The 25,644-nt window shown below is 41.0% G+C and overlaps 1 protein-coding gene and 1 pseudogene across 1 annotated transcript; one reads left to right on the top strand and one right to left on the bottom strand.

The window, feature by feature from the left end:
• Positions 1-25,644, top strand: part of LOC147520095 (pentatricopeptide repeat-containing protein At1g20230-like) — a 71,199-nt pseudogene that overhangs the window by 30,149 nt on the left and 15,406 nt on the right.
• Positions 7,312-8,774, bottom strand: LOC147520099 (uncharacterized). The gene is made up of 3 exons (XM_086594923.1): positions 8,710-8,774; positions 8,224-8,307; positions 7,312-7,793 (listed from the first exon to the last, which is right to left on the bottom strand). Exon 3 carries the CDS (start codon positions 7,770-7,772, stop codon positions 7,437-7,439), a length of 336 nt encoding a protein of 111 aa, XP_086451049.1. The 5' UTR covers positions 7,773-7,793; positions 8,224-8,307; positions 8,710-8,774; the 3' UTR covers positions 7,312-7,436.

The following is a 25,644-nucleotide window of genomic DNA, read 5'->3' as shown; positions in this document are numbered from 1 at the left end:
ATGTAGATGGTCTAAAAGAGACCTTAAGATAGTTAATATCAACCACACTCAAATCTTGGATAGTAATTATAATGTATTCAATGCATAATTGCTTATCTTTATTGAGTGAACGTGTTGTTAGACGATGGTTATAATTGTACTATTTTGAAAATACATGTTAGATGAAGTAACTTGTAGCTTATATCCAATATAGCATATGTTAAAGTTGTGTAGCATGCTAGTTTTGGATATTAATCATCGTGGATTTACTTTAAACTTGATAATAGTTTATTGGTAAATTTTTCTAGTTGAAGACATTAATGGATTGAGCCATTAGATGTTGTGGTAGTACTTGAGGTCTTATTGATAGGGTATTCTATCTTACTTGAGCTCATATAAAAAGAGGAGGTGGAGTCCTCAGTTGTTTTGCATATTCAGTGGCTAGATTTGCTTAAATATTGTATACTTTTTGTTGTGAGGGGTACAGGTTAAAGTTTACTTTTTTGAACCTATGATATGATATTTACCATGTTTGGCATGAATGCATATTTAACATTGACATGAAGTTTAACCATGTCATATATTATTAAGTAATGAGCATCGTTGTCTACGAGAGGAAACAATATGGGAAACAATCAATATCCTCTTAAACCTAATTTAGTCAAGGAGATGTAAGGTAATGGTTTGTCTTCTTAGACAATATATCATCCATTGACTATTTTAGACAAGGAGATGTAACGCTTTGTAAATTGTCTTATTAGGCATTATCCTCCCTATGACTATGGATAAATAGCCAAGGTGATGTACAAGTCGTGGATTGTCTCCCTATGACAGTTGGAATGTTGAATGATGAAAAGAATGATGATAATGATATTATCTGGGTAAAACCTTTTTCATCTAATTCTTCTATTCTTTAAAATTCATTTGAATCACTTGTGGATTTCCTTTCATATAGATAGCATGAACATAATATGACTATGTTTAATATGATCTAGAATCATAGACTTGAGTAAAGTATATTCTTGTCATAAGAGTGCATTTTATTGTTGTTGTTTCTTTTTTAGTGTTTGCAGTGGTATAATGTGTTTTGCATGTAAGTTTGATTAGGTTGAGTAACCATTGAACCGTGGGGGTAGTGACCCATATGCATGATTAATCGCTTTTTACCATAGTTCATCTCACAAGATAATTGGAAAGACAATTGAACTACAAAAGTGGAAAGGTCTTGGGCCTATCCAAAAATGTTTCAAAATGTGGGGGTGTCTTGCCAAGGCTATTGTGAATGAATCTAAAAAAAATATATATATATTTTTTGAGACCTAGAATTATCAAGTAGATGTTCATTGGTGAAACTCATAATAGTGATGTTTGTTTTAGGTTGTCATGAGTGATAACAATTTTGTAGATACCACACTATTATTGAATGTCTTATATGCTAATTTTATTTGAGGTTGTGCTTTTTCGAGAAATCGCATAGAGTGGTTGAATGTTCATAATGAACTACATAAGATAATCCCATTATTTCTGCACAAGAAATTTGGAAGACTATCAATGAGTATTTCCACCATTAACTTGGTGATGATGTTTATATGTTTCTTAAGGAAGATTCATTAACCTATAAGGAAGTTGTCCTGTCTATATGAAGTGTCTTTTTGAAGGATACAACTCCTCTAAACTAGACTCTTGATTTATTGGGGGATCTATAGGTTGAATTGGATCTTCAAGAGAAAACTAAAACGTGATAGTTGTATTGCAAAATACAATGTTAATAATAATAGCCAAGGGTTTCAACCGGAGACAAAATTTATACTATTTTGAAACCTTGCTCATATAACTAGAATTTCTTTCTACGAATTCTAAAGACTCTAGTCGAGTAGTTGTCGGAACTACAATACCAAGTAGTACCCGGGTGATGAGCTGAAGGTATACAATTTAGTTAAATCTTTGTATGAGTTGATTCAAGCGCCTATAAATGGCATGAGCAATTCAACAACATATTAGTGTCATATGGATGTCAAAGTACCGTTGTTGATAAAAAAAAATGTGTACTTTCTTTAGAGCAAAGCAAGACATATATGTTAATCTCTCTTTGTTTAGATGATTTAATATCATGAGTGCTAGCATTGAGAATGTGTATGAGATAGAGAAATTCCTATTTGAAACACGCCATAAACCGGCCATTGAAAATGATAGTTTATTATGTTGTTAAACTCATTTCTCAGAATCGCTATATTCATTGTCAAGATGTTGACGTTTGAATATGGTTGAAGGCCACATGCATACTTTAAACCGAGGCCGCCGGATGGTATAGGGAATTTTGGGCACTCTGTAATTGAATGACCGGTGAATATAGGAATTAAAACTCATGTTGGTCTCATTATATTGTTATAGCACTTAGTAGAAATATTTTTCATTGAAAAGTATGGGTATTATGATAGTAAGCAAGCATGTGTTAACACATTTTGTGGCAAATATCCATCTTATGAAAAATAATCTCCTTGTGTTTTCTCATACTAAATATGTCAATATCATTGGTAGCCAATTGTACTTGATGGATAATGTATGTGAGACATGACATTGCCTACATTAATGGCATCGAAATGATAACCCATTGTGTCCTTATAAGGAACTTTGATGTATATTGTCGATTATCCAAGTACTATAAAGCGAGCCATTCATTATGGATCGATATTTAGTAGATTTCCATCATTGTTAGAAGGGTAATATGTTATAAACCTGGATCCAAAGAATATTTATGTGTTTACCTTTGGTGGAAATTGAGTGTCTTGGATATCATCCAAGCTAATCGCCTTAGAAAAGGCATGTGATGATCTTGAGTGGGTTAGCAACCTCTTGGCAAATCTTCCCATTGGCTCTAAAAACCTCCTCCGATGTGTATATGCTTTGCAACCTGTCTCATTGCAATAGCTAAGACATGTTATCTTATGTGCAATGGGAAAAGAATACATGTAAGTTGAGATATAACTTAATCAAGCAGCTGCTAGAGATTATGTTAGGTTGGACTTAGTTTGGCCACATGTCTAACTGCACCACTTCTTTGGAGGCAAGTGGTTATACGTCGAGGGGGATGGGACTTTTGCCTTAGATAGAGGGCAACACTGACGGCAACCCCACCTATGTGATTGGAGATCCTATGAATTAGGTTCAAAGGGAAAAACAAGTCACCTCGCCGCCGGTATGCTATTGTCTTTCTTTGAGGCGCCCCACCCTATGACTAGATAGCATTATTGTATACTTTGTACAACTTGAATAGCAATGAGAAAAGGTCGAAGTTATTTTACTCTTAATGGAATCCATAGTCCATTATTTTTTATGAGATAGTGTATTCTAACCGCTATGTACACTTGATGGATATCCACCTACGTGAATGTAGAACTGGTCGGTTTTTATGAGTATTCGTGCAAGTACTCTAGAGCATTCACATAACACGTAATGAGGGCCAAAAAGCACAACACCCGGAAACGGGCATATAATGAAAGAGCAATGTGGGTGCATGTCCTCTATTTTACTACAAGGGAATGTTGGTTCAAAGATTTTTTAATCCACCACTTTCCGTATTATAAGACATGTTACCTATGGTGGTTCAAGCCCAAAAGTAAAAGCACCATTATCTTATGCATTGTTTTTTCGATTCTCTCTGGCATTTTGTTAACCCATTTCTTTTGTAATATCCTATTCCAAAATAGTGGGGGACTATTAGTATTTTGAAATAGTGGGGGATTGTTGGAATCTCTTGTGTATTTCTAAATACTAATGTGTGTGTGCAAAGTGGAGGAGATGAACAAATGGTATTCTCGCCACTTTAGTACATAGTAGATAGTCCCACATTGGTTATCCACCACATCGGGTAGGGTTCGGGCCTGGGCTTGGGCTTACTGTTGTGGGTAGTGGTTTGACCAATAGCCTAAACTTGTTTTGCCTTTTTCTTGAGCAGCAAGTTTCAGTGTTCTATTAGGAGTTGGTCTCTCTTTCTCCTAACCTCTATAAATGAATTTGTGAGTCCATAGAGAAAATAGACTTGATCGAAACTCAACTCGAGAAACGTAAAACTCAAACATCCTTTTCTTCTTTCTTCTTCCGTCGGCCGCTTGAGGAGAGAGTTATATTGTCGTTCTAGAGGGTAGTTTGTTCTAGTGCAAAGTCAGCTGCAATTAACCATTGAATCCTGTGGAGGAAGACGCCATCGTTGCCTTTTCGCACCATTGGAAGGGCAAAATCTTTCCTTAGGACTGACCCTTAATCGCCTTGGTTATTCCCGATTCTTCGTCCTTGTTGTTTCTTCATTGCATCTTTGTTCTTACGTTTCTATTTTAGTTCTTTGTGTTCATACAACTATTCTAACAGTTTGTAGCATCTGTCGATTGTGTGTCCAGTTCTGTGACAATGGTCACACTTGTATTGAATTTTACCCTTATTACCATTTCGTTGAGATGTTTCTCGAGCAGGTGGAGGGCGATATTTATCTTGAACAGAGCTACTAGAAGTACTTTTAGAAACAGCCAAAGCAGCAGATTCTGGTTGTGTATGTGGGGCAACATGAATCTCACGTTGCCTTTCTTCTTGCAATAATAGAGAATACACTGTGCCAAGAGGAGGCAAAGTACCCTTAGCCAAGATCTGACTTCGAAGAGGTTTGTATGAGTCATTTAACCCCATCAAAAATTGAATGACATGCTCTTTTTGTTGCAACTCTTGTGATGCTTTTGCCGACCCACAAGTGCAATCTGGAATGGTATTATAAGAACCAAGTTCATCCCACAAAGCCTTCAGTTTTGTAAAATAGGTTGTAATAGAAGCCTCCTCTTGATGGTGATTGCAAATGTCGAGTTTGATCTGGAAAATCCGGGCTGGATTTCCTTGAGAGAAACGACTATGTAGATCATCCCAAACATCTTTTGCAGTGTCGGCATAAATTACGCTATTAGCAATATCAGGGGATATAGAGTTCAATAACCATGAAAGCACCATATCGTTGCAACGTTCCCATTCAGCAAACTTCTCTTCAGAAGTAGCTGGCTTGGGAATCGTTCCATAGACGAAACCAATCTTATTCTTTGCAGATAAGGCCATCCTCATTGCACGACGCCATGTTGGATAGTTGTCGCCATTGAGGATTTGAGACACAAGAACAATACCTGGACTGTCCGATGGATGAATGTAAAATGGTGAATTGGTATTTGGAACATAAACACCATTAGATGTCACACCAAGAGGAAGCACGCCAGTTGACGTTATGTTGCTACTTGAATTTGTAGACATGATGATCGAGAAAAAAAAAACATCTGCAAGAAACAGCTAGTAGAAACGGAAAACAGAGAACACAGAGAAGCTAAAGAACAAAAGAACTGTATCTCTTTCATGTTCTTATTCACAGAAGGAGGCGGATCACTTATACATTGGAAGGTGGATCAGAAACGGAAATAGCTGTACAAGGAATGTAATAGATATAGAAAGGTATGTGCAATAAACAAGGCATAATATCAAAACTAATTTAGGATTTACCTATACGTTTTTGTATGTGTTTTCAATGCCTGTCGAGGTTTTGTTTTATAGATTAAGTATTTCTTAATGTAGATGATTCTTGTGCAGTTTGCAATGAGTCTGTTGCCAATGTAGCGAATCAACTTTTTGTTCCATATGCTGAGAGCGTGTAGGAGTTGATGCAAATTTTAGTGATGCTTAGACTATTGAGCTAGTTGGAATAGTTGCAATGGTTGTTGGAAGGATGGGAATGGAACAAATTTTGTCCCATACATTGAAGCTGCAATATCTGTAATTATTTTCTTTGGCACTTTCACTTTGTGGGGTACGAGAAGAAAAAAAGGGGTGAAATAAATTGTAGGATTTTTTAGAATTACCCCCCTACTAGATGAGCCAATTAGGATTTCCCCAACTAGATGGAGAAATTAGGGTCTCCTCCCTAAGTACACACAAAAAAAAAAACCACGGTCAACTTAAGCTCATCTAGTAGGGGGGTAATACTAGTTAACCCTACATTGTATTTATGGAAACTATCTTTTTTAGCGGAGCTTTGGGAGTAGTATGTATATCATCACCTCTTCTGCAATATTGCTGAGTTATGGAAGATAGTTTTGTGCAGGTACATGCAGGTGTATATTTTGGCTTCATGGCTCCAGTTAATGACCTTTTTTCTATGCGTTAATTGCCTGTCAGTATATTCCTTTTTCTTCTTTTTCCATTTTTTGTGCAAGGATAAGTAGGTCACTTGGTTTGTACTCGTGGTAGTATAAGACACATGCCACTGTGTTTATCTAGGTTAATACACTCTACACTGATTCTAGTTATTTATCTAGGAGGTTTCTTAGGAATTGGGTTGTTGCTAATTCTAGTCATTGTTTCTCAAATTATTTTTTGTGCAAGAAAGGCCATCAGAGGCAAGGTAAGTTTTCACTGATGACACCTAGAAATAGCATTGGCTTGGTTTTGGGGCTATTTTGCAGCGTGGCCAGTTTTGGACTTTTGGTTGGAGTCCTTGCTTGTTCCTACTTGGTTTAAGCTTCCCATTACAGCATTACTAGCTTTGAGTCAAATTGTAAGAAGGACCTTTGCTGTGGCACTGATTAAATATACAAGTTCTTTCCTATAACAGATAATTTTTTATCTTAGGCTTGTAATTAAGTTTCCGATGCTAATCAGAGGCCACTGAACGTAGATCTATTTTCTCTTGATCAATCCAAGATTTGAGTAGGATGTATTCCTAGAAAATGGATTTGAGTAGGATGTTGCTGAATGCGTAATGCAAACAGGGAACGGCTAGCATCCTTCAAATGCTTAGTTGTTTTAGAATCCTGGATGTATTAAAATGGTGAGGAGGATGTTATTGCAATTTTGATGCGCTCATTGAATTTTCCGCTCTTCTTGAGCGCCCTCTAAGATTTGTAGTGCAGTTCTCTGTTGAAGTTTGTCAAGTCAAGTACGGATTCAAGTACGTGTGATCGGGTTGGAAGTGCCAAGTGAGCCAAGTCTATGACTTTGTTACTTATTTTGCAATTATTATTATTTGTACTAACGATCACATCCTACAATCACTCTGCTTTTAGTCGGGCTATTAACATAATCTCTACTGCTTGCGATGTACAATCCTTATTTCTTGGAAAGCACAAGGTGGTGATCTGAGTCCCGAAAGCACAAGGTGGTGATCTGAGTCCCGCAAGATCTGTGCCATTTACTTGCAGAAGTAACTGAAGGAGATGAAGAGGTTGTTCTTGCTGCAGATTGAACCAGCAACAAGGAACCTCATATAATTCTTTGAACAAAAAAACCCAATAAAAAGGACAGACAAGGCAGATAGAGCAGTACTTTTAAAAAATTAAGGTAACAACTTAACTTGTGAAGTTAACATGGTACTAGAAATACAAGTTAACTAAAACTTAACTAAAATCAAATTTAGGCGTCCTTTACACACGTATAGATATTCAATATTTTCCATGCAAATTTTCTGGACAAAACCTATCGATGTCATGTAAGACCCCTCGATATAGTTCTGCACATTTACGGACAGTTTCCAGCTCTGCCAACATATTGTTCCTTCGCTGCTCCCATTCTAGGCGATCTTCATCGTACCTGGCTTTCTCTTGCTTCATTATCTCATACTTGTTTAGCTGAAAGTTGTTTCTCTCTTTCTTCTGCTGCAATTGTTGACTATGCTCATCTTGCCCAATATTGTTCATCTCTTGCTCCTTCAGCCCATGATGATCATGGTCAGCTTGACAATTTGCATCTTGTACGAGATTTTTTTCTTCTTGCTCCATCAATTGAAGATCATGTCCGTCCTGCAATTTGATTAACTTTTGGTTAACTTATATTTTGGTTCCTGGTTAACCAAAAAAACATCAATTCTATTTGGTTAACTTTTTTTTTTGCGAACTTTTCATTCACACTGGCATATAAGATTAAACTCTTAATTGTCACCTAATCACAAAACTAATAGTTGTTCAGACATTAGCTTAGTACTTCAGGCCATAGTACAAAATATCACGATATGGATATTTATCGATATTCAATTTCTCAATATGTATCGTGGATATATCCTCCTCTTTGGAATATTTGACATTGTTTCACATGCAACCAAGAAATATTTGACATTGTTTCAACCAAGAAGTATTGAAATACAGAGAATTTTTTTGTAAAATCATATCCTTTACTTATTTCAACATAGTATTTTTTTTTTGGTTAAATAGAGTTGAGTAAATCCAAAATTACCTTCTCGGTTCTAGTATCTTTGCTCTGGCACTCCCTCTCTTTGCTCTGTTCTTCTTTTTTTTTCCTTCCTTTCTTTAGTTTCTCCTGAGATCAATGACCTTCTTTCATCAATAATTGGTTTATAATAATAATAATAACAATATAACAAAAAAAAAAAACAAATAAAGATAACCTAGTTGTACGTGCATAATTTCTTCATATGTAGTATCAGTATTTTGCTCATAAAGTCATATTATAGTTTTTGTCCAAATTACGAAAGTTGATGATGGTAAGGATAGCACGATTTAAATTATCTATACGATAATTTAAGGAGAAATAGTATATACAATCCAAATTTTCAATAGTCTTGATTTGGTTTTGAAACCTAAAACCCATCATAATTATACAACAAAGAAAATAAATCGAATCGTGATGACATTACGTACAGAATAACCATATATCAAAATACCATACATTAGAAAACGAACAACAAATATATAGTTTTACCTTATCCTGATCACGTACGATAGAACTCACAACTGTAAGGAAGATGACCGAAACCAGGACCACAAAACATTGGGTATTCCTTGTTGGAGTTATCCCTCACATGAGGAGAAACTGGAGTTGGAGAAACAGCTAATTCGGCATGAAGATCGAAGAAGGCGAGCCAGATAGATAGCGACTTCGGCTCGAGTTCCGAGAACATAGGGCGACCCGCTGGCCAAAGTGGCCGCGCCTTCGCCTTCCAGTCTTGGTAGCGACGACTGCCAGAGTGAGCAGCGCTGGCCAGTCTATTTTTCGTGGGCTTTGCTACAGTACCCGCGAATTTGGTTTTTGGAGATAAAACCAAAAATCAAGGTTTTGGAAAACCTAACCTAACAGAACCAAAACAAGTCAGAAGGATTGGAATCCAGACTAAAACAAAGAGAGAAAACCTTTACAGAGAGACAACCCTGTAAAGAGATAAGAGTGATCTAGTAAGGTGAGAGACTGAAAAGGAGAGATTGTAATCTTCCTTCCCACTTTATTAAGAACTGGCTCTTGTGGAAGTAGGCATCATTGGCCGAACCACGGTAAATCTTTGTGTTGTGGTTTGCTTTTACTGCTTTACATTATTATCTGTTGTTAATAGTTGTTTAGCGAGTTGGGCATGTTAGTATAGGTTGTAGTTGTTATTTAGATTTTGTCCGGAGTTGAATTGAGTTCATATACAAGTTATCTGTGTAGTGGGGGAACCGATTGGCATTGGTGTAATCCCCAACAAGTGGTATCAGAGCCTTGGTTGGAATAGCCTAGGGTGTTATCCGAATCTTGGTCAGAAGGTGTTTGACGAAATTCCTGAGAGAAGATTTGAGGTTAAATAACTTGTAGAGATGGACCATTCCGTGAACACTTCATATGATGAGTCCGGAATAGGAAGAACTACACCATCGGAAAGCCAAGATGGAAGACTTGCTATACCGCAAGGACTTGGCACTTCCCATTGAGAATGAGGGAGTAAAACCGAAAAAGCTGATGATGATTTGAATGGAAAAAGCTTGACGAAAAAGCTATTGGGTACATCTCGACAATGGATAGACGGATTGTCTTTCACCATGTGGCCCAAGAGACTGACGCCTTCGGCCTATGGAAGAAACTTCGAAGCACCTTTATAGAGGAAGTCGGGTGGAAACAAAGTGCTAGTCGTTAAGAAGTTTGCGGAACCACGAAGTACCAAGAAGGTTCTTCAATGTCCGAAAGCATCTTAATGAAGTACGAGAATATCATCAATCGATGCATTTGATGAAGATCAATTTGGGAGACGAAGTTGAGGCTTTGTTTCTATTAGGCTCTCTACCCAAAGTTGGGAGACATTAGCGTTTTCTACATGGAGCAGCCAAGGATGGAATTGTTACCATGGAGATGGCTACCACGCGTCTTTGTTGAATGAGGAGACTAGAAGGAGTGCAAGGAGAGCTCCTCTCACTGCAGGTCCTCTTCACGCGAGAAACGGGGAGAGGTCGGGCGTAAAACCATCTCGTTCTAGAGGTGATGACGTATAAATCTAGGGGTGAAGCTAGAACTCCTAAGGCAGAGGAAAAGTTACTATTTATTGTGCCACAAAAGGCCACTTCCGGATATGAGCGCGTAACAATCGAAGAGGGATGAGAAGAATAACCGTGTACATGAAGACATGGTGCGAGGAACGAAACACAGCAGAGATACTCACCGCACTAGTCGGCGACTAAAGTGGGAATTGGTCGATTGGTGCAGGCCGTCTTAGTACCTCATGTCGATACGAGTGGGTGATAGATACAGAGCATCCTATCCGTCACCGCGCCGCGGGATTCTTCACTACCTACCGTGGTGAATATGGTGAAGTGAGGATGGGTAATGATGGCGCCTCAAGATTATAGGCATTGGAGATGTTCATATAGAAACCAATGTCGGCTACACCTTGACACTCAAGGATGTAAGACATGTCCCCGACATACGGTTAAGCCTAATTTAATTTTGGGAAATTAGATGGCGATGGCTTTGTAAACTCGTTTGGTAACGGGTATGGAAACCGGCGAGAGGTTCCATTGTAGCGTGAGGAGGAAAGAAAACTTGCTCTCTTTACAAAACACGAGGCTAGTTTGTGTAAAGCGAATTTAACGCGCGTAAGAAGAAGCTTCATCTGAAATGTGGCACAAGAGACCGCGGTCACATGGGCATAAAAGGGATGGAAGTTCTTGCTAAGCAAAAGGCCATGCCGGACATTAAAGGTACACATTTAAATACGTGTACTCATTGTTTGGTAGAAAGCAAACACGAGGGTGTCTTTCCAAAGATTCCGCGTCTCACGAAAGGACACCGCCCCGAGCTAGTGCAATACGGACTTATGTGGTCCTATGAGTGAAGTCCCACCGTGGGAGCCGTACTTTTGACATTCATTGATGATGCGTCAAGAAAGATATGGGCCTATAGTCCGAAGACCAAGGATGAAGTACTTGGCGTGTTTGAGAAATTCCACGGCATGGTGGAAAGAGAGATCGGAAGTTGTTGAAGTGTATTTCGCCGATAATGGGGTGAGTACATTGGGCCATTTGAAGAGTATTGCGAGTCATGGGATTCGTCATGAGCGCACCGTTCCCAAGACACCGCAAACAGAATGGAATAGCGAGAGAGAATGAACCGCACCATTGTAGAGGATAAGATGCATGCTATCTCACTCTAAGCTACCTAGAAGCCTCTTTGGGTAGAAGCAATGCGCATACCGCAGCATGTGATCAACTTTGTCACCGGCAAAGCCTCCGAATAGTAATTATCCGCAGAGAGTATGGTCGAGAGATGTTGATTATGGATACTTGAGGGGTATTTGGGTCGAGGGGCATTTGTGCATATTCCGAAGGATGAGAGATCCAAGCTTGATGACAAAGCCAAGCGGTGCATTTTTCCGGGTTATGGAGATGAAAAGTTTGGTTACAAACTCTATGATCCGATTAACAAGAAGGTAATCGAAGTCGAGATGTTGTGTTCTTAGAAGACCAAACCATAGCGGACTTTGAGGAGGGAGAAGCTACAGGGCTTTCACCAATGATCTTGTTGATTGAGAACGAAGTTCCTACCGTGGAACGTCTAAGGCATTGAGAATGCAGAGAACCATGAGTTTGAAGCTCATGATGAGAATCCTATTGCTCATGATGGGATAGAACCTATTGGTATAGAAGATGCGGATGAGATGCATGAACCACCACCGAGCAAGCGAAGTGTATCTCCCCGAGGCACCGGCCAGATGGGGGGCAAGGAGGTTTGCGGAGGAAGGGAGAATAGCTTCAACGGTATCCACCACATATAATGACGTGTTACTATCGGATGGTGGAGAACCTATGTACTATCAAGAGGCACTTGAAGGTACGCACAAAGAAAAGTGGTTGAAGGCCATGCATGACGAGATGGATTCTTTACATAAGAATCACACTTATGAAGTTAGTTGAGAAACCCAGGGAGAAAAGTTCTCAAGAATAAGTGGATATACAAAGTCAAGCATGGGGAGAACAATCCTCACCCAAGGCACAAAGCTCGCCTTTGTTGTGAAGGGATTCGGTCCAAAGGAAAGGGATTGACTTTGATGAGATTTTTCTCCTGTAGTGAAGATGACTTCTATCCGGGGTGGTATTGGGTATGGCCATAAAGTATGAACCTAGAGGTTGAAAGCGACTAGATGTCAAGGCGGCTTTTCTTCATGGAGACCTTGAAGAAGATGTCTACATGGACCCGCCCGCAGGGTTTGAGGTCAAAGGCAAGAAGCACCTAGTATGCAAGCCGATAAAGAGCTTGTATGGATTGAAGCAAGCACCGAGACAATGGTACATAAAGTTTGACTCCTTTATGGTGAAGCAAGGATACAAGAAGTCCGCCAGATCATTGGCGTTTGTTGAGATTTCCGGATGGGGATTTCATAGTGCTATTCTTTGTATGTGGATGATATGTTGATAGTTGGCCCAAACATCAACAAGATATCAAAGTGAAGAAAGACTTGAGTAAGTCCTTTGAGATGAAGGATTTGGGTCAAGCAAAGCCGATACTTGGGATGCGGATCACTTTCGTGGACGTAAAGAATGGGAAGTTGTGGCTTTCTCAAGAAAGCTACATCGAGAAGGTGTTGAAAGAGATTCAACATGGATCAAGCGAAGCCGTCCGGTTATAAAATTTGGTGTGGCGGCCCGCATGACCAAAGAGATGTGTCCTAAGGGTGAGCATGAGCAGAGTCGGATGGAAAAGATTCCTTATGCATCCAGCCGGGCGCTTTGATGTATGCCATGGTGTGTACTAGACCGGATATTGCTTTTCGCCGTTGGGCGGTAAGCGATTTACGTCAAATCGGGTAAAGAGCATTGGGAAGGTGTTAAGTGGATATTGAGATATCTCAAAGGCACTTCCAAATCATGTTTGTGCTTTGGTGGAAGTAAGCCCTTACTTGAAGGCGCTACATCGATGGACATGGCGGGTGATGTTGACTCGATGAAGTCCACCTCCGGTTATCCGGTTACTTTTTTGTGGGGGGAGTTTCTTGGCAATCTAAGTTGCAAAAGTGTGTTGCCCTCTCCACTACTGAAGCCGAGTATATTGCAGCCAATCGAAAGTGTTGCAAAGAGTTGCTATGGATGAAGAGGTTCTTCGACGAACTAGGGCTAAAAAGCGAAAACAGTTTGTAGTTCTATGTGGCGGTCGGGAGCGCCATCCACTTGAGCAAGAATCCGAAGTTTTCATTCTAGATCCAAGCACATACACGTCGTTATCATTGGATTAGAGAAGTACTTTCGAAGACAAGCATTTGTGTATCGAGAAGATCCATACCGACAAGAACGGGTCGGATATGATGACCAAAGTCTTACCGAAGGTAAGTTTGATGTTTGTTGTGCTATTGCGGAATGGCGGCCACACTCCTCCGATTGATTTGGCAATTGCATGGAGGTAGCCCCCTCACCGCTCGAGGGGAGATTGTGGAGTTATCCCTCACATGAGGAGAGAAACCGGAGCCGATGTAAACAGCGCTTAATTCGGCATCGCAGAAGTCGAGGCGCCGCGCTTTCGGATAGAAGCGCGACTTCGGCTCGAGTTCGATAAATATAGGGCGACCAGCGCTCAAAGTTAAGCGCCAGCTCAAGCTTCAGTCTTGTAGCGAGCGAGGCCAGAGTGAGTGGCCAGTCTAGGTCTATTTTCGTGGGCTTTGCTACAAGATGCACCGCGAATTTGGTTTTTGGAGATAAAAACCAAAAATCAAGGTTTTGGAAAACCTAACCTAACCAGAACCAAAACAAGTCAGAAGGATTGGAATCCAGACTAAAACAAAGAGAAAACCTTCTGAGGAGAGACAACCCTGTAAAGAGATAAGAGTGATCTAGTAAGGTGAGAGACTGAAAAGGAGAGATTGTAATCTTCCTTCCCACTTTATTAAGAACTGGCTCTTGTGGAAGTAGGCATCATTGGCCGAACCACGGTAAATCTTTGTGTTGTGGTTTGCTTTTACTGCTTTACATTATTATCTGTTGTTAATAGTTGTTTAGCGAGTTGGGCATGTTAGTATAGGTTGTAGTTGATATTTAGATTTTGTCCGGAGTTGAATTGAGTTCATATACAAGTTATCTGTGTAGTGGGGGAACCGATTGGTATTGGTATAAACCCTAACATTCCTAACTGCCAACTTAATTAATTTTAAATGGATTGGTAAACAAGCGGTAGACGCCAAAGGTATTCCCAATATCATTCCAAACGATAACCCATGCAGAAAAACCAATACCTCACCTATAGTGTCACGGTTAAACATACGGTCTCCTTTCATCGCGGTGTTTAGTATAATGAACTTCCTTAAATTACCTCTAATGGCTACCTATTTGTTTTTCTTATTTTGTTGGTTACCTTATATATATGATTTTAGACTCCCAAAGAACAAAGACACTTAAGACAACGGATTGGAATCTAAAATATATAGCCATGCATATGGGGACGTGAATCGTTTAAGTTGGTTTTGGACTTGATCAATTGCCATATCGAACTACTAATTGAGTCCAAAGTCCAAACATGCATGCAATCCACGATGTTGAACCGGATCATGAACTCCAACTCCAACTCCAACTCCAACTCGAATATATTAATTTTGGTCTATCTTTTTAACAAACTTTCCAATGAACCAAGAGGAGTGTGCTCTCTCCACACAATCTGATCCACCGCCATCCAATGGTTTAACAAAACTGGAACTCTAAACATCAAAAGTGGAAAGTTTCGAAAAGAAATTGGGAACTTTTCACGCTCTCTGCAGAAATTATAGTGTTTTATTGGTTTTACTAGTATGCGAACCGGTATTTCGACCTGCTTTTTTTAACTTATCAAACCCATAATGAATACTTTAGATTTTTATGCCGAATTGACTACCATGAGCTTTTTCTAGATTAGATTACACACACCATGATATGAAGCTCTGATATACTTGTCAACTGCACCAACGTTACAACCACAGGACACAACAACAACACAAAAAACTCAATGCAGAAGCAGCACAGAGACACAATTTCTCTAATGAGAGAACTTCCAATATCAAAAGATATTTGGGATTTCAATGTTTCAATTAAATGGGGATACACTACAACACAATATTTATTACTCAAACAAGTAGAGTAGATTACAATGAAAAAACTAATGAAAAATGGAGACAAGAGAATTGACCTTTGTATTTGCGGATAAATCGTCACAAATACTGAGCTAGTGAGTGAAAAACACTTGAATGAGAGACTTCTTGACTTACTCCATAGTTGTTGGTCTTCTCTCCTTTTATAGTCCACCTAACCGCCATTGAAGAATTCTCGGAGAAATTGAGAGCTATCGCGGAGAAGAGGAAGATGAATCTGAACAGTCAGAACAATTCCGAGTTTTTCTCTTTTTGTTCTATTCTAAATGCGAAAGTACTGAAGTGCCCTTTATGAGTGACCTAATACCAGTTGGGTCCTCATAAAGAGGGACGCCCAACAAACTCCCCCTCCCGATTTATGAGGAGGTAACCACCATACCCAAACCTGCAATGGAACAACAGACTTCATGCTTGCCTTTGGGTAATGCCTTTGTCATCATGTCGGATCCATTCTTATCGGTGTGTACCTTTTCAAGTAGTAACTTCTTTTCTTCAAGTATATCTCGGATCCAATGATATCTCACCTTGATGTGTTTCGACTTGGAGTGGAAGCTTGGATTCTTGCTAAGGTGGATGGCACTTTGACCGGTCACAATATCGACATACTTCTCTCGTTTCCGCCAAGTTCTTTAAAGAACTTCTTCATCCACAACATTTCCTTGCAACTCTCTGTAACAGCAATATACTCCGCTTCTGTAGTCGATAGAGCCACACACTTTTGTAGTTTAGATTGCCATGACACAGCTCCCCCTGCATATGTAAACAAATACCCTGAAGTAGACTTCATAGAGTCCACATCACCAGCCATATCCGCATCAGTGTAGCCTTCTAACATAGGTTTTTCACTTCCAAAACATAAGCAAGCACTAGAGGATCCTTTGAGGTACCTTAGGATCCACTTCACTGCTGCCCAATGTTCTTTCCCGGGATTGGAAAGAAATCGGCTCACTACACCAACTGCGTAGGCGATATCTGGTCGTGTGCATACCATGGCGTACATCAAGCTACCTACAGCTGATGCATATGGAACTTTCTCCATTTCTTCCTTCTCTTTGCTGCTTGAAGGGCATTGATCATGACTCAACTTGAAGTGACTAGCAAGTGGACAACTAACTGGTTTAGCATCGTCCATATTAAACCTTTTTAGTACTTTCTCAATGTACCGCTCTTGTGATAGCCACAACTTCCCAAGTTTTCTATTACGGGAGATATGCATACCAAGTATTTGTTGAGCTGAACCCAAATCCTTCATGGCGAATGACTTACTTAATTCTTTCTTCAGCCTTGTAATTTTGTTAGTATCTTGTCCAACAATTAACATGTCATCGACATATAATAATAGGATGATAAAATCACCATCAGAAAATTTTTGGACAAAGACACAATGATCTGAGGTTGTTCTTTTGTACCCGTGCTCTACCATGAATGATTCAAACTTTTTATACCATTGTCGTGGTGCTTGCTTCAGCCCATATAAGCTTTTCCTTAGCTTACAAACCAAATTCTCCTTACCCTTGACTTCAAATCCTCTTGGTTGCTCCATGTACACATCTTCTTCAAGATCACCATGTAGGAACGCCCGTTTTAACATCTAGTTGTTCAATTTCTAGGTTCAAGCTTGCTGCCAATCCTAATACTGGCTTCGGATTGAAGTCATCTTCACCACCGGCGAAAATATCTCATCAAAATCTACACCCTTCTTTTTGGCCAAAACCTTTCACGACTAGTCTAGCCTTGTACCTCGATTCGCGAAGCTTTTCTCTTCGATTTTATCTTGTAAATCCATCTGTTTCGAGTACTTTCTTTCCTTTAGGCATCTCAACCAAATCATAAGTGTTGTTCCCATGCAAGGAATCCATTTCTTCTTGCATAGCTTTCAGCCACTGCTGTCTTGTGCACATCGCTAATAGCTTCTTCATAAGATTCAGGCTCACCTCCTTCCGCGGAGCATGACATACTCATTGGAGGATATCTTTTTGATGGTTGTCGCCCTCTAATTGATTGTCTCACCTCAATTGGCAGTTCTTGAGGTGGTTGTACTTCTTGTTCGACATTGGGCTGAACTTCCAATTCAACTTGTTTGCTTCTACTTCTTGCTCATTATCACTTGTATCATGATTTTCTAATTCATGTCCTTGGACAGCTCCAGCGCCATCATTTCCTTCTGCCACAGGAGGAACAAGTGGTTCTAAGTCAATGAGATCATTGACAAAGGGTTCAAGCTTTTCGAGCTTCTCAAAGTTCTCAATAGTTTGGTCTTCAAGAAATACCACATCTCGGCTCCTTATCACCTTCTTATTAGCTGGATCCCATAGCCTGTATCCGAACTTCTCATCACCATATCCCAAGAAAATGCACTGTGTTGCTTTTTTATCGAGCTTTGACCTTTCGTCTTTAGGAATATGCACGAATGCCCTGCAACCAAACACCTTTAGATGTTTATAGTGAACATCTTTGCTGCTCCATACTTTTTCTGGTACTTCTCCATTCAAAGGTGCCGAAGGGGATAAGTTAATCAAATAACATGCCGTACGCATTGCCTCCCCCCAAAAACTTCTTGGCAGCTTTGCGTGTGAGAGCATACACCTAATTCTTTCGACAATGGTCCGGTTCATCCTTTCCGCAACACCATTATGTTGTGGAGTTTTGGGAACAGACTGCTCATGCCGAATACCATGACTTTTACAATAGTCATCAAATGGCCCAATATACTCTCCGCCATTGTCGGTGCGGATACTCTTTAATGGATTTCCCGTTTCTCTTTCCACCATGCTATGGAAAGTTTTAAATATATCAAGCACCTGATTTTTAGTCTTCAAGGCATATGCCCACACTTTCCTAGAAGCATCATCTATGAAAGTGACGAAATAAGAAGCACCACCAAGCGTTTTGACTTTCATAGGGCCGCAAACATCAGAGTAAACTAGCTCCAACACATTAGATTTCTTTGTAATAGACTTCTTATGAAAGGAGACTCTATGTTGCTTACCAACTAAACAGTGTGTGCAACTACTTAAATGCGCACCTTTCATGTTAGGCAAGGCTTGTCTTTTGGCGAGGATCTGTAGCCCCTTCTCGCTCATATGACCAAGCCTTTTATGCCATAGCTCAGTTGAGGACTCCTCAACTGCATTCAACGAGCCCTTGCATAGCTTTGTTTGTGTCTTGTACAAAGTGCAACATCTTTTTCCTCGTGACACCACACAAGACCCCTTAGTGAGCTTCCATTCACCGCTACCAAATTGGTTAATGTAGCCTTCCTCGTCGAGCTTTTCCCCGCTGAAATTAGATTCAAGTTTAAGATCTGGTACATGACGCACATCTTTGAGAACTAATGTGCAACCAACACTAGTTTCAATACACACATCCCCAATTCCGACAATTTTAGAAACGTCGTTGTTCCCCATTCGCACTACACCAAAATCACCGGACTTATAAGATGTGAAGAACTCCTTACGAGGTGTAGCATGGTAAGATGCACCAGTATCAATCACCCAATCTTTATCATGACATGTGACACTAAGACATGCATCTTCACAGTTAGAGAACAATATGATGTCCTCCCCATCCGATGTAATTGCCGTAACATCCTTCTCATGCTTATGACCTCCTTTTTCTTTTATTTGTTCCTTCTTCAACTTTCGACACTCGCTCTTGTAATGACCCGGCTTGCCACAATGGTAGCAACTGACTTCATTCCGTGGTCTTGATTTAGATCTGCCTCTTGACCTTTCACGGTAGTGAGGTTTTCTATTTTGGATTCTCCCCCGGCTTTCTGTAATGAGTGCCTCTGAGTGAGATGAACTAGTACTATTTCTCCTTGTTTCTTCATTTAATAAGCTGCTTGTTGCTTGACTCATCGTAATAACTCCATCTGGACTAGAGTTACTTAGAGACACAAATAAGGTTTCACAACTCTCTGGCAGAGCGCTAAGTAACAACAATGCTTGCAATTCGTCTTCTAACACCATCTTCATGGAGGCGAGCTGGTTCACAATACTTTGCATCTCGTTTAGATGCTCGGTCATTGACGTGCCATCTTTATACTTCAAATTCACAAGCTTCCTAATCAAGAAAGCTTTGTTTCCAGCAGTCTTTCTCTCATACAACCCTTCTAATTTCTTCCAAAGCGAGTACGCCGACGTCTCCATTGAGACATGATGAAATACACTATCATCTATCCATTGGCGAATAAAGCCAATTGCTTTGCGGTCTAATTTCTTCCAATCGGCGACACTTGTCGCTTCAGGTTTTTGCCCCTCATTTTCAATGGGTGCTGCAAGATCCTTGCAGTACAATAAGTCCTCCATTTTTGCTTTCCAAATTGTGTAGTTTGCCCCATTCAGGCTCACCATTCGAGTTGTAGTTGATTCCATGATTTGTACAAGATTACTAATTTAAACCCCGCTCCGATACCACTGTTGGGAAAACAATACCCTAAACAACTACTTTGCACAAACACAGGACACAACAACAACACAAAAAACTCAATGCAGAAGCAGCACAGAGACACAATTTCTCTAATGAGAGAACTTCCAATATCAAAAGATATTTGGGATTTCAATGTTTCAATTAAATGGGGATACACTACAACACAATATTTATTACTCAAACAAGTAGAGTAGATTACAATGAAAAAACTAATGAAAAATGGAGACAAGAGAATTGACCTTTGTATTTGCGGATAAATCGTCACAAATACTGAGCTAGTGAGTGAAAAACACTTGAATGAGAGACTTCTTGACTTACTCCATAGTTGTTGGTCTTCTCTCCTTTTATAGTCCACCTAACCGCCATTGAAGAATTCTCTGGAGAAATTGAGAGCTATCGCGAGAAGAGGAAGATGAATACGAACAGTCCGAACAATTCCAGAGTTTTCTCTCTTTTTGTTCTATTCTAAATGCGAAAGTACTGAAGTGCCCTTTATGAGTGACCTAATACCAGTTGGGTCCTCATAAAGAGGGACGCCCAACAAATCTCTACTGCTTGCGATGTACAATCCTTATTTCTTGGAAAGCACAAGGTGGTGATCTGAGTCCCGAAAGCACAAAGTGGTGATCTGAGTCCCGAAAGCACAAGGTGGTGATCTGAGTCCCGCAAGATCTGTGCCATTTACTTGCAGAAGTAACTGAAGGAGATGAATGTTGGGGATTACACCAATACCAATCGATTCCCCACTACACAGATAACTTGTATGAACACACTTCAACTCCAGATGAATCTCAAATATCACAAACTACCTATACTAACATGCCCAACTCGCTAAACAACTATTAACAACAGATAATAATGTAAAGCAGTAAAAGCAAACCACAACACAAAGATTTACCGTGGTTCGCCAATGATGCCTACTTCCACAAGAGCGATTCTTAATAAAATGGGAAGGAAGATTACAATCTCTCCTTACAATTTCTCACCTTACTAGATCACTCTTTATCTCTTTTGAGGTTGTATCTCCGTAAAGGTACTCTCTCTTTGTTTTAGGCTGGATTCCAATCCTTCTGACTTGTTTTGGTTCTTAGTCTTAGGTTTTCCAAAACCTTGATTTTTGGTTTTATCTCCAAAACCAAATTTCGCGGGCATTGTAGCAAGCCCACGAAAATTAGACTCGAGCGAGCGGCGCCACTCACAGCGAGCGCCGAAGTCGCTAGCTGAAGACTGGAAGCCGAGCTGGTCGCCCTATGTTATTCTTGGAACTCACGGCGAAGTCGCCTTAGCCTGGCGCTGGCCTCGACTTCGGGCGATGTCGAGTTTGCCCGTTTACGTCGGCTCCGGTTTCTCTCCTCATGTGAGGGATAACTCCAACAATCTCCCCTCGAGCGGTGAGGGGGCTACCTCCATGCAATTGCCAAATCAACAGGAGGAGTGTGCTGCCATTCCGGCAATAGCACAACAAACATCAAACTTACCTTTCGGTAAGACTTTGGTCATCATATCCGACCCGTTCTTGTCGGTATGGATCTTCTCGATACACAAATGCTTGTCTTCGAGTACTTCTCTAATCCAATGATAACGCACGTGTATGTGCTTGGATCTAGAATGAAAACTCGGATTCTTGCTCAAGTGGATGGCGCTCTGACTGTCACATAGAACTACAAACTGTTTCTGCTTTAGCCCTATTTCGTCGAAGAACCTCTTCATCCATAGCAACTCTTTGCAACACTCAGTGGCTGCAATATACTCGGCTTCTGTAGTGGAGAGGGCAACACACTTTTGCAACTTAGATTGCCAAGAAACCGCCCCCGCAAAAGTAAACCGGATAATCGGAGGTGGACTTCATCGAAGTCAACATCACCGCCATGTTCCGATCGGTGTAGCCTTCAAGTAAAGGCTTACTTCCACCAAAGCACAAACATGATTTGGAAGTGCCTTTGAGATATCTCAATATCCACTTAACACCTTCCCAATGTTCTTTACCGGATTTGATGTAAATCGCTTACCACCCCAACGGCGAAAGCAATATCCGGTCTAGTACACACCACCATGGCATACATCAAACCGCCAGCCGCTGCGGATGCATAAGGAATCTTTTCCATCGACTCTCGCTCATGCTCACCCTTAGGACACATCTCTTTGGTCATGCGGAACTGGCCACCAAGCGGACAACCGACCGGGCTTCGCTTTTGATCCATGTTGAATCTCTCTTCAACACCTTTTCAATGTAGCTTTCTTTGAGAAAGCCACAACTTCCCACTCTTTTTCGTCACGAAAGTGATCCCGATCCCAAGTATCTCGCTTTTGCTTGACCCAAATCCTTCATCTCAAAGGACTTACTCAAGTCTTTTCTTCAGCTTTTGATATCTTGTTGATGTTTGGGCCAACTATCAACATATCATCCACATACAAAGAATAGCACAATGAAATCTCCATCCGAAATCTCTCGAACAAACGCCAATGATGGGAAGCGGACTTCTTGTATCCTTGCTTCACCATAAAGGAGTCAAACTTTATGTACCAATCGCCTCGGTGCTTGCTTCAACCCATACAAGCTCTTTATCGCCTTGCATACTAGGTGCTCCTTGCCTTTGACCTCAAACCCCCCTCGGGGTTGGTCCATGTAGACATCTTCTTCAAGGTCTCCATGAAGAAAAGCCGTCTTGACATCTAGCTGCTCAACCTCTAGGTTCATACTTGCGGCCATACCCAATACCACCCGGATAGAAGTCATCTTCACTACAGAGAGAAAATCTCATCAAAGTCAATTCCTTTCCTTTGACCGAATCCCTTCACAACAAGGCGAAGCTTTGTGCCTGGGTGAGGATTGTTCTCCTCATGCTTGACTTTGTATATCCACTTATTCTTGAGAACTTTTCTCCCGTGGGTTTCTCAACTAACTCATAAGTGTGATTCTTATGCAAAGAATCCATCTCGCCATGCATGGCCTTCAACCATTTTTTTCTTTGTGTCCGTACCTTCAAGTGCCTCTTGATAGTACATAGGTTCTCCACCATCCGATAGTAGCACGCACGCATTATGTGGTGGATACCGTTGAAGCTAGTCTCTCCGTCGGACCTCCTTGCCCCATCTGGCCGGTGCCTCGGGAGGATGCACTTCGCTTGCTCGGTGGTGGTTCATGCATCTCATCTGCATCTTCTATACCAATAGGTTCTATCCCATCATGAGCAATAGGATTCTCATCGCGAGCTTCAAACTCATGGTTCTCTCTGATTCTCAATGCCTTCGCGACGTTCCACAAGAGGGAACTTCGGTTCTCAATCAACAAGATCATTGGTGAAAGCCTCAGTAACTTCACCCTCCTCAAAGTCCGCTATGGTTTGGTCTTCTAAGAACACAATATCTCGACTTCGATTACCTTCTTGTTAATCGGATCATAGAGTTTGTAACCAAACTTTTCATCTCCATAACCAGGAAAAATGCACCGCTTGGCTTTTGTCATCAAGCTTGATCTCTCATCCTTCGAATATGCACAAATGCCCCGCACCCAAATACCCTCAAGTATCCATAATCAACATCTCGGCCGACCATACTCTCCGGATAATCACTATTCGAGGCTTTCTTCGGTGACAAAGTTGATCACATGCACGGCAGACGCATTGCTTCTACCCAAGAGTTTCTAGGTAGCTTAGAGTGAGATAGCATGCATCTTATCCTCTCTACAATGGTACGGTTCATTCTCTCGCTATTCCATTCTCGCGGTGTCTTGGGGAACGGGTCCGCTCATGAATTTAATCCCATGACTCGGCAATACTCTTCAAATGGCCCAATGTACTCACCCCCATTATCCGAGCGAATACACTTCAACAACTTCCGGTCTCTCTTTCCACCATGTCGTGGAATTTCTCAAACACGCCAAGTACTTCATCCTTGGTCTTCGGACTATAGGCCCATATCTTTCTTTGACGATCATCAATGAATGTCAAGAAGTACGGCTCCCGGTGGGACTTCACTCTCATAGGACCACATAAGTCTCAGGTGCACTAGCTCAAGGGGACGTTGTCCTTTTCGTGGAGACGGGAATCTTTGGAAAGACACCCCGTGTTGCTTTCCTACCAAACAATGAGTACATGTATTTAAATGTGTACCTTTAATGTCCGGCATGGCCTTTTGCTTAGCAAGAACTTCCATCCCTTTTATGCCCATGTGACACGGTCTCTCTTGTGCCTGAGTTCGGATGAAGCTTCTTCTTCGCCAAGATTCGCTACGCTTTACACAAACTAGCCTGTGGTTTTGTAAAGAGAGCAAAGTTTTTCTTTCCTCGGCCGCTACAGCAATGGAACCTCCGCCGGTTTCCATACCCCGCTACCAAACGAGTTTACAAAGCCATCGCCATCTAATTTTCCAAATTTAAATTAGGCTTAGCCGTATGTCGGGGACATGTCTTACATCCTTGAGTGTCAAGGTGTAGCCGACATTGGTTTCTACATGAACATCTCCAATGCCTATAATCTTCGAGACCACTGTTACCCATCCTCACTTCACCATATTCACCACGGGTACCGTAGTGAAGAAGAATCGTCGCATCGCGGTGTGGCGGATAGGATGCTCCCTCAGATCTATCACCCACTCAGATCCTCGACATGAGGTGCTAAGACAAAGACACACCACAATCGATACAATTCCCACTCAGGTCGCCGACTAGTGCGGTAGTATCTCTGCCTGTGTTTCGTTCCTCCGCACCATGTCTTCATGTAATACGCAGTTATTCTTCTCATCCCTTCTTGATCTCGCGACTCATATCCGAAAGTGGCCTTTGGTGGCACAATAGTAACATTGCCTCTCGCCTTTAGGAGTTCTAGCTTCACCCCTAGATTTTACTTCGTCATCACCTCTAGAAGCGAGATGGTTTTTCGTTTCGACCTCTCCCCGTTTCTCGTGAAAAGGACCTCTCCGAGTGAGAAGAGCCGCTTCTTGCACTCCTTCTAGTCTCCTCATTCAACAAAGGCGTGGTAGCCATCTCCATGGTAACAATTCCATCCTTGGTCGCTCCATGTAGAGAAAACCGCTAATGTCTCCCAACTTTCGGGTAGAGAGCCTAATAGAAACAAAGCCTCAACTTCGTCTCCCAAATTGATCTTCATCAAATGCATCCGATTGATGATATTCTCGTACTTCATTAAGATGCTTTCGGACATATGAAGAACCTTCTTGGTGGTGCTTCGTGGTTCGCAAACTTCTTAACGACTAGCACTTTGTTTCCACCGACTTCCTCTCATAAAGGTCTTCGAAGTTTCTTCCATAGATCGGGCGTCAGTCTTCGGGGCCACATGGTGAAAGACACCGCCGTCAATCCACCGTCGAATGTATCCAATTGCTTTTCGTCAAGCTTTTTTCCACTCGGCCTCATCGCCTTTTTACGGTTTTACTCCCTCATTCTCAATGGGAAGTGCCAAGTCCTTGCAAGATAGCAAGTCTTCCATCTTGGCTTTCGGATGGTGTAGTTCTTCCTATTCGGACTCATCATAATGAAAGTGTTCACGGAATGGTCCATCTCTACAAGTTATTTAACCTCAAATCTTCTCTCAGAATTTCACAAACACCGCCCGACCAAGATTAGGATAACACCCTAGGCTATTCTAACCAAGGCTCGATACCACTTGTTGGGGATTACACCAATACCAATCGGTTCCCCACTACACGATAACTTGTATGAACACACTTCAACTCCGGATAAATCTCAAATATCACAAACTACCTATACTAACATGCCCAACTCGCTAAACAACTATTAACAACATATAATAATGTAAAAGAAAAGCAAACCACAACACAAAGATTTACCGTGGTTCGCCAATGATGCCTACTTCCACAAGAGCCGCTTTTAATAAAATGGG

This window comes from Coptis chinensis, chromosome 2, assembly GCF_015680905.1.
Source record: "Coptis chinensis isolate HL-2020 chromosome 2, ASM1568090v1, whole genome shotgun sequence".
Taxonomy (NCBI): domain Eukaryota; kingdom Viridiplantae; phylum Streptophyta; class Magnoliopsida; order Ranunculales; family Ranunculaceae; genus Coptis; species Coptis chinensis.
The sequence above is the reverse complement of the archived record's forward strand: the minus strand, read 5'-3'. Positions and strand labels throughout refer to the sequence as shown.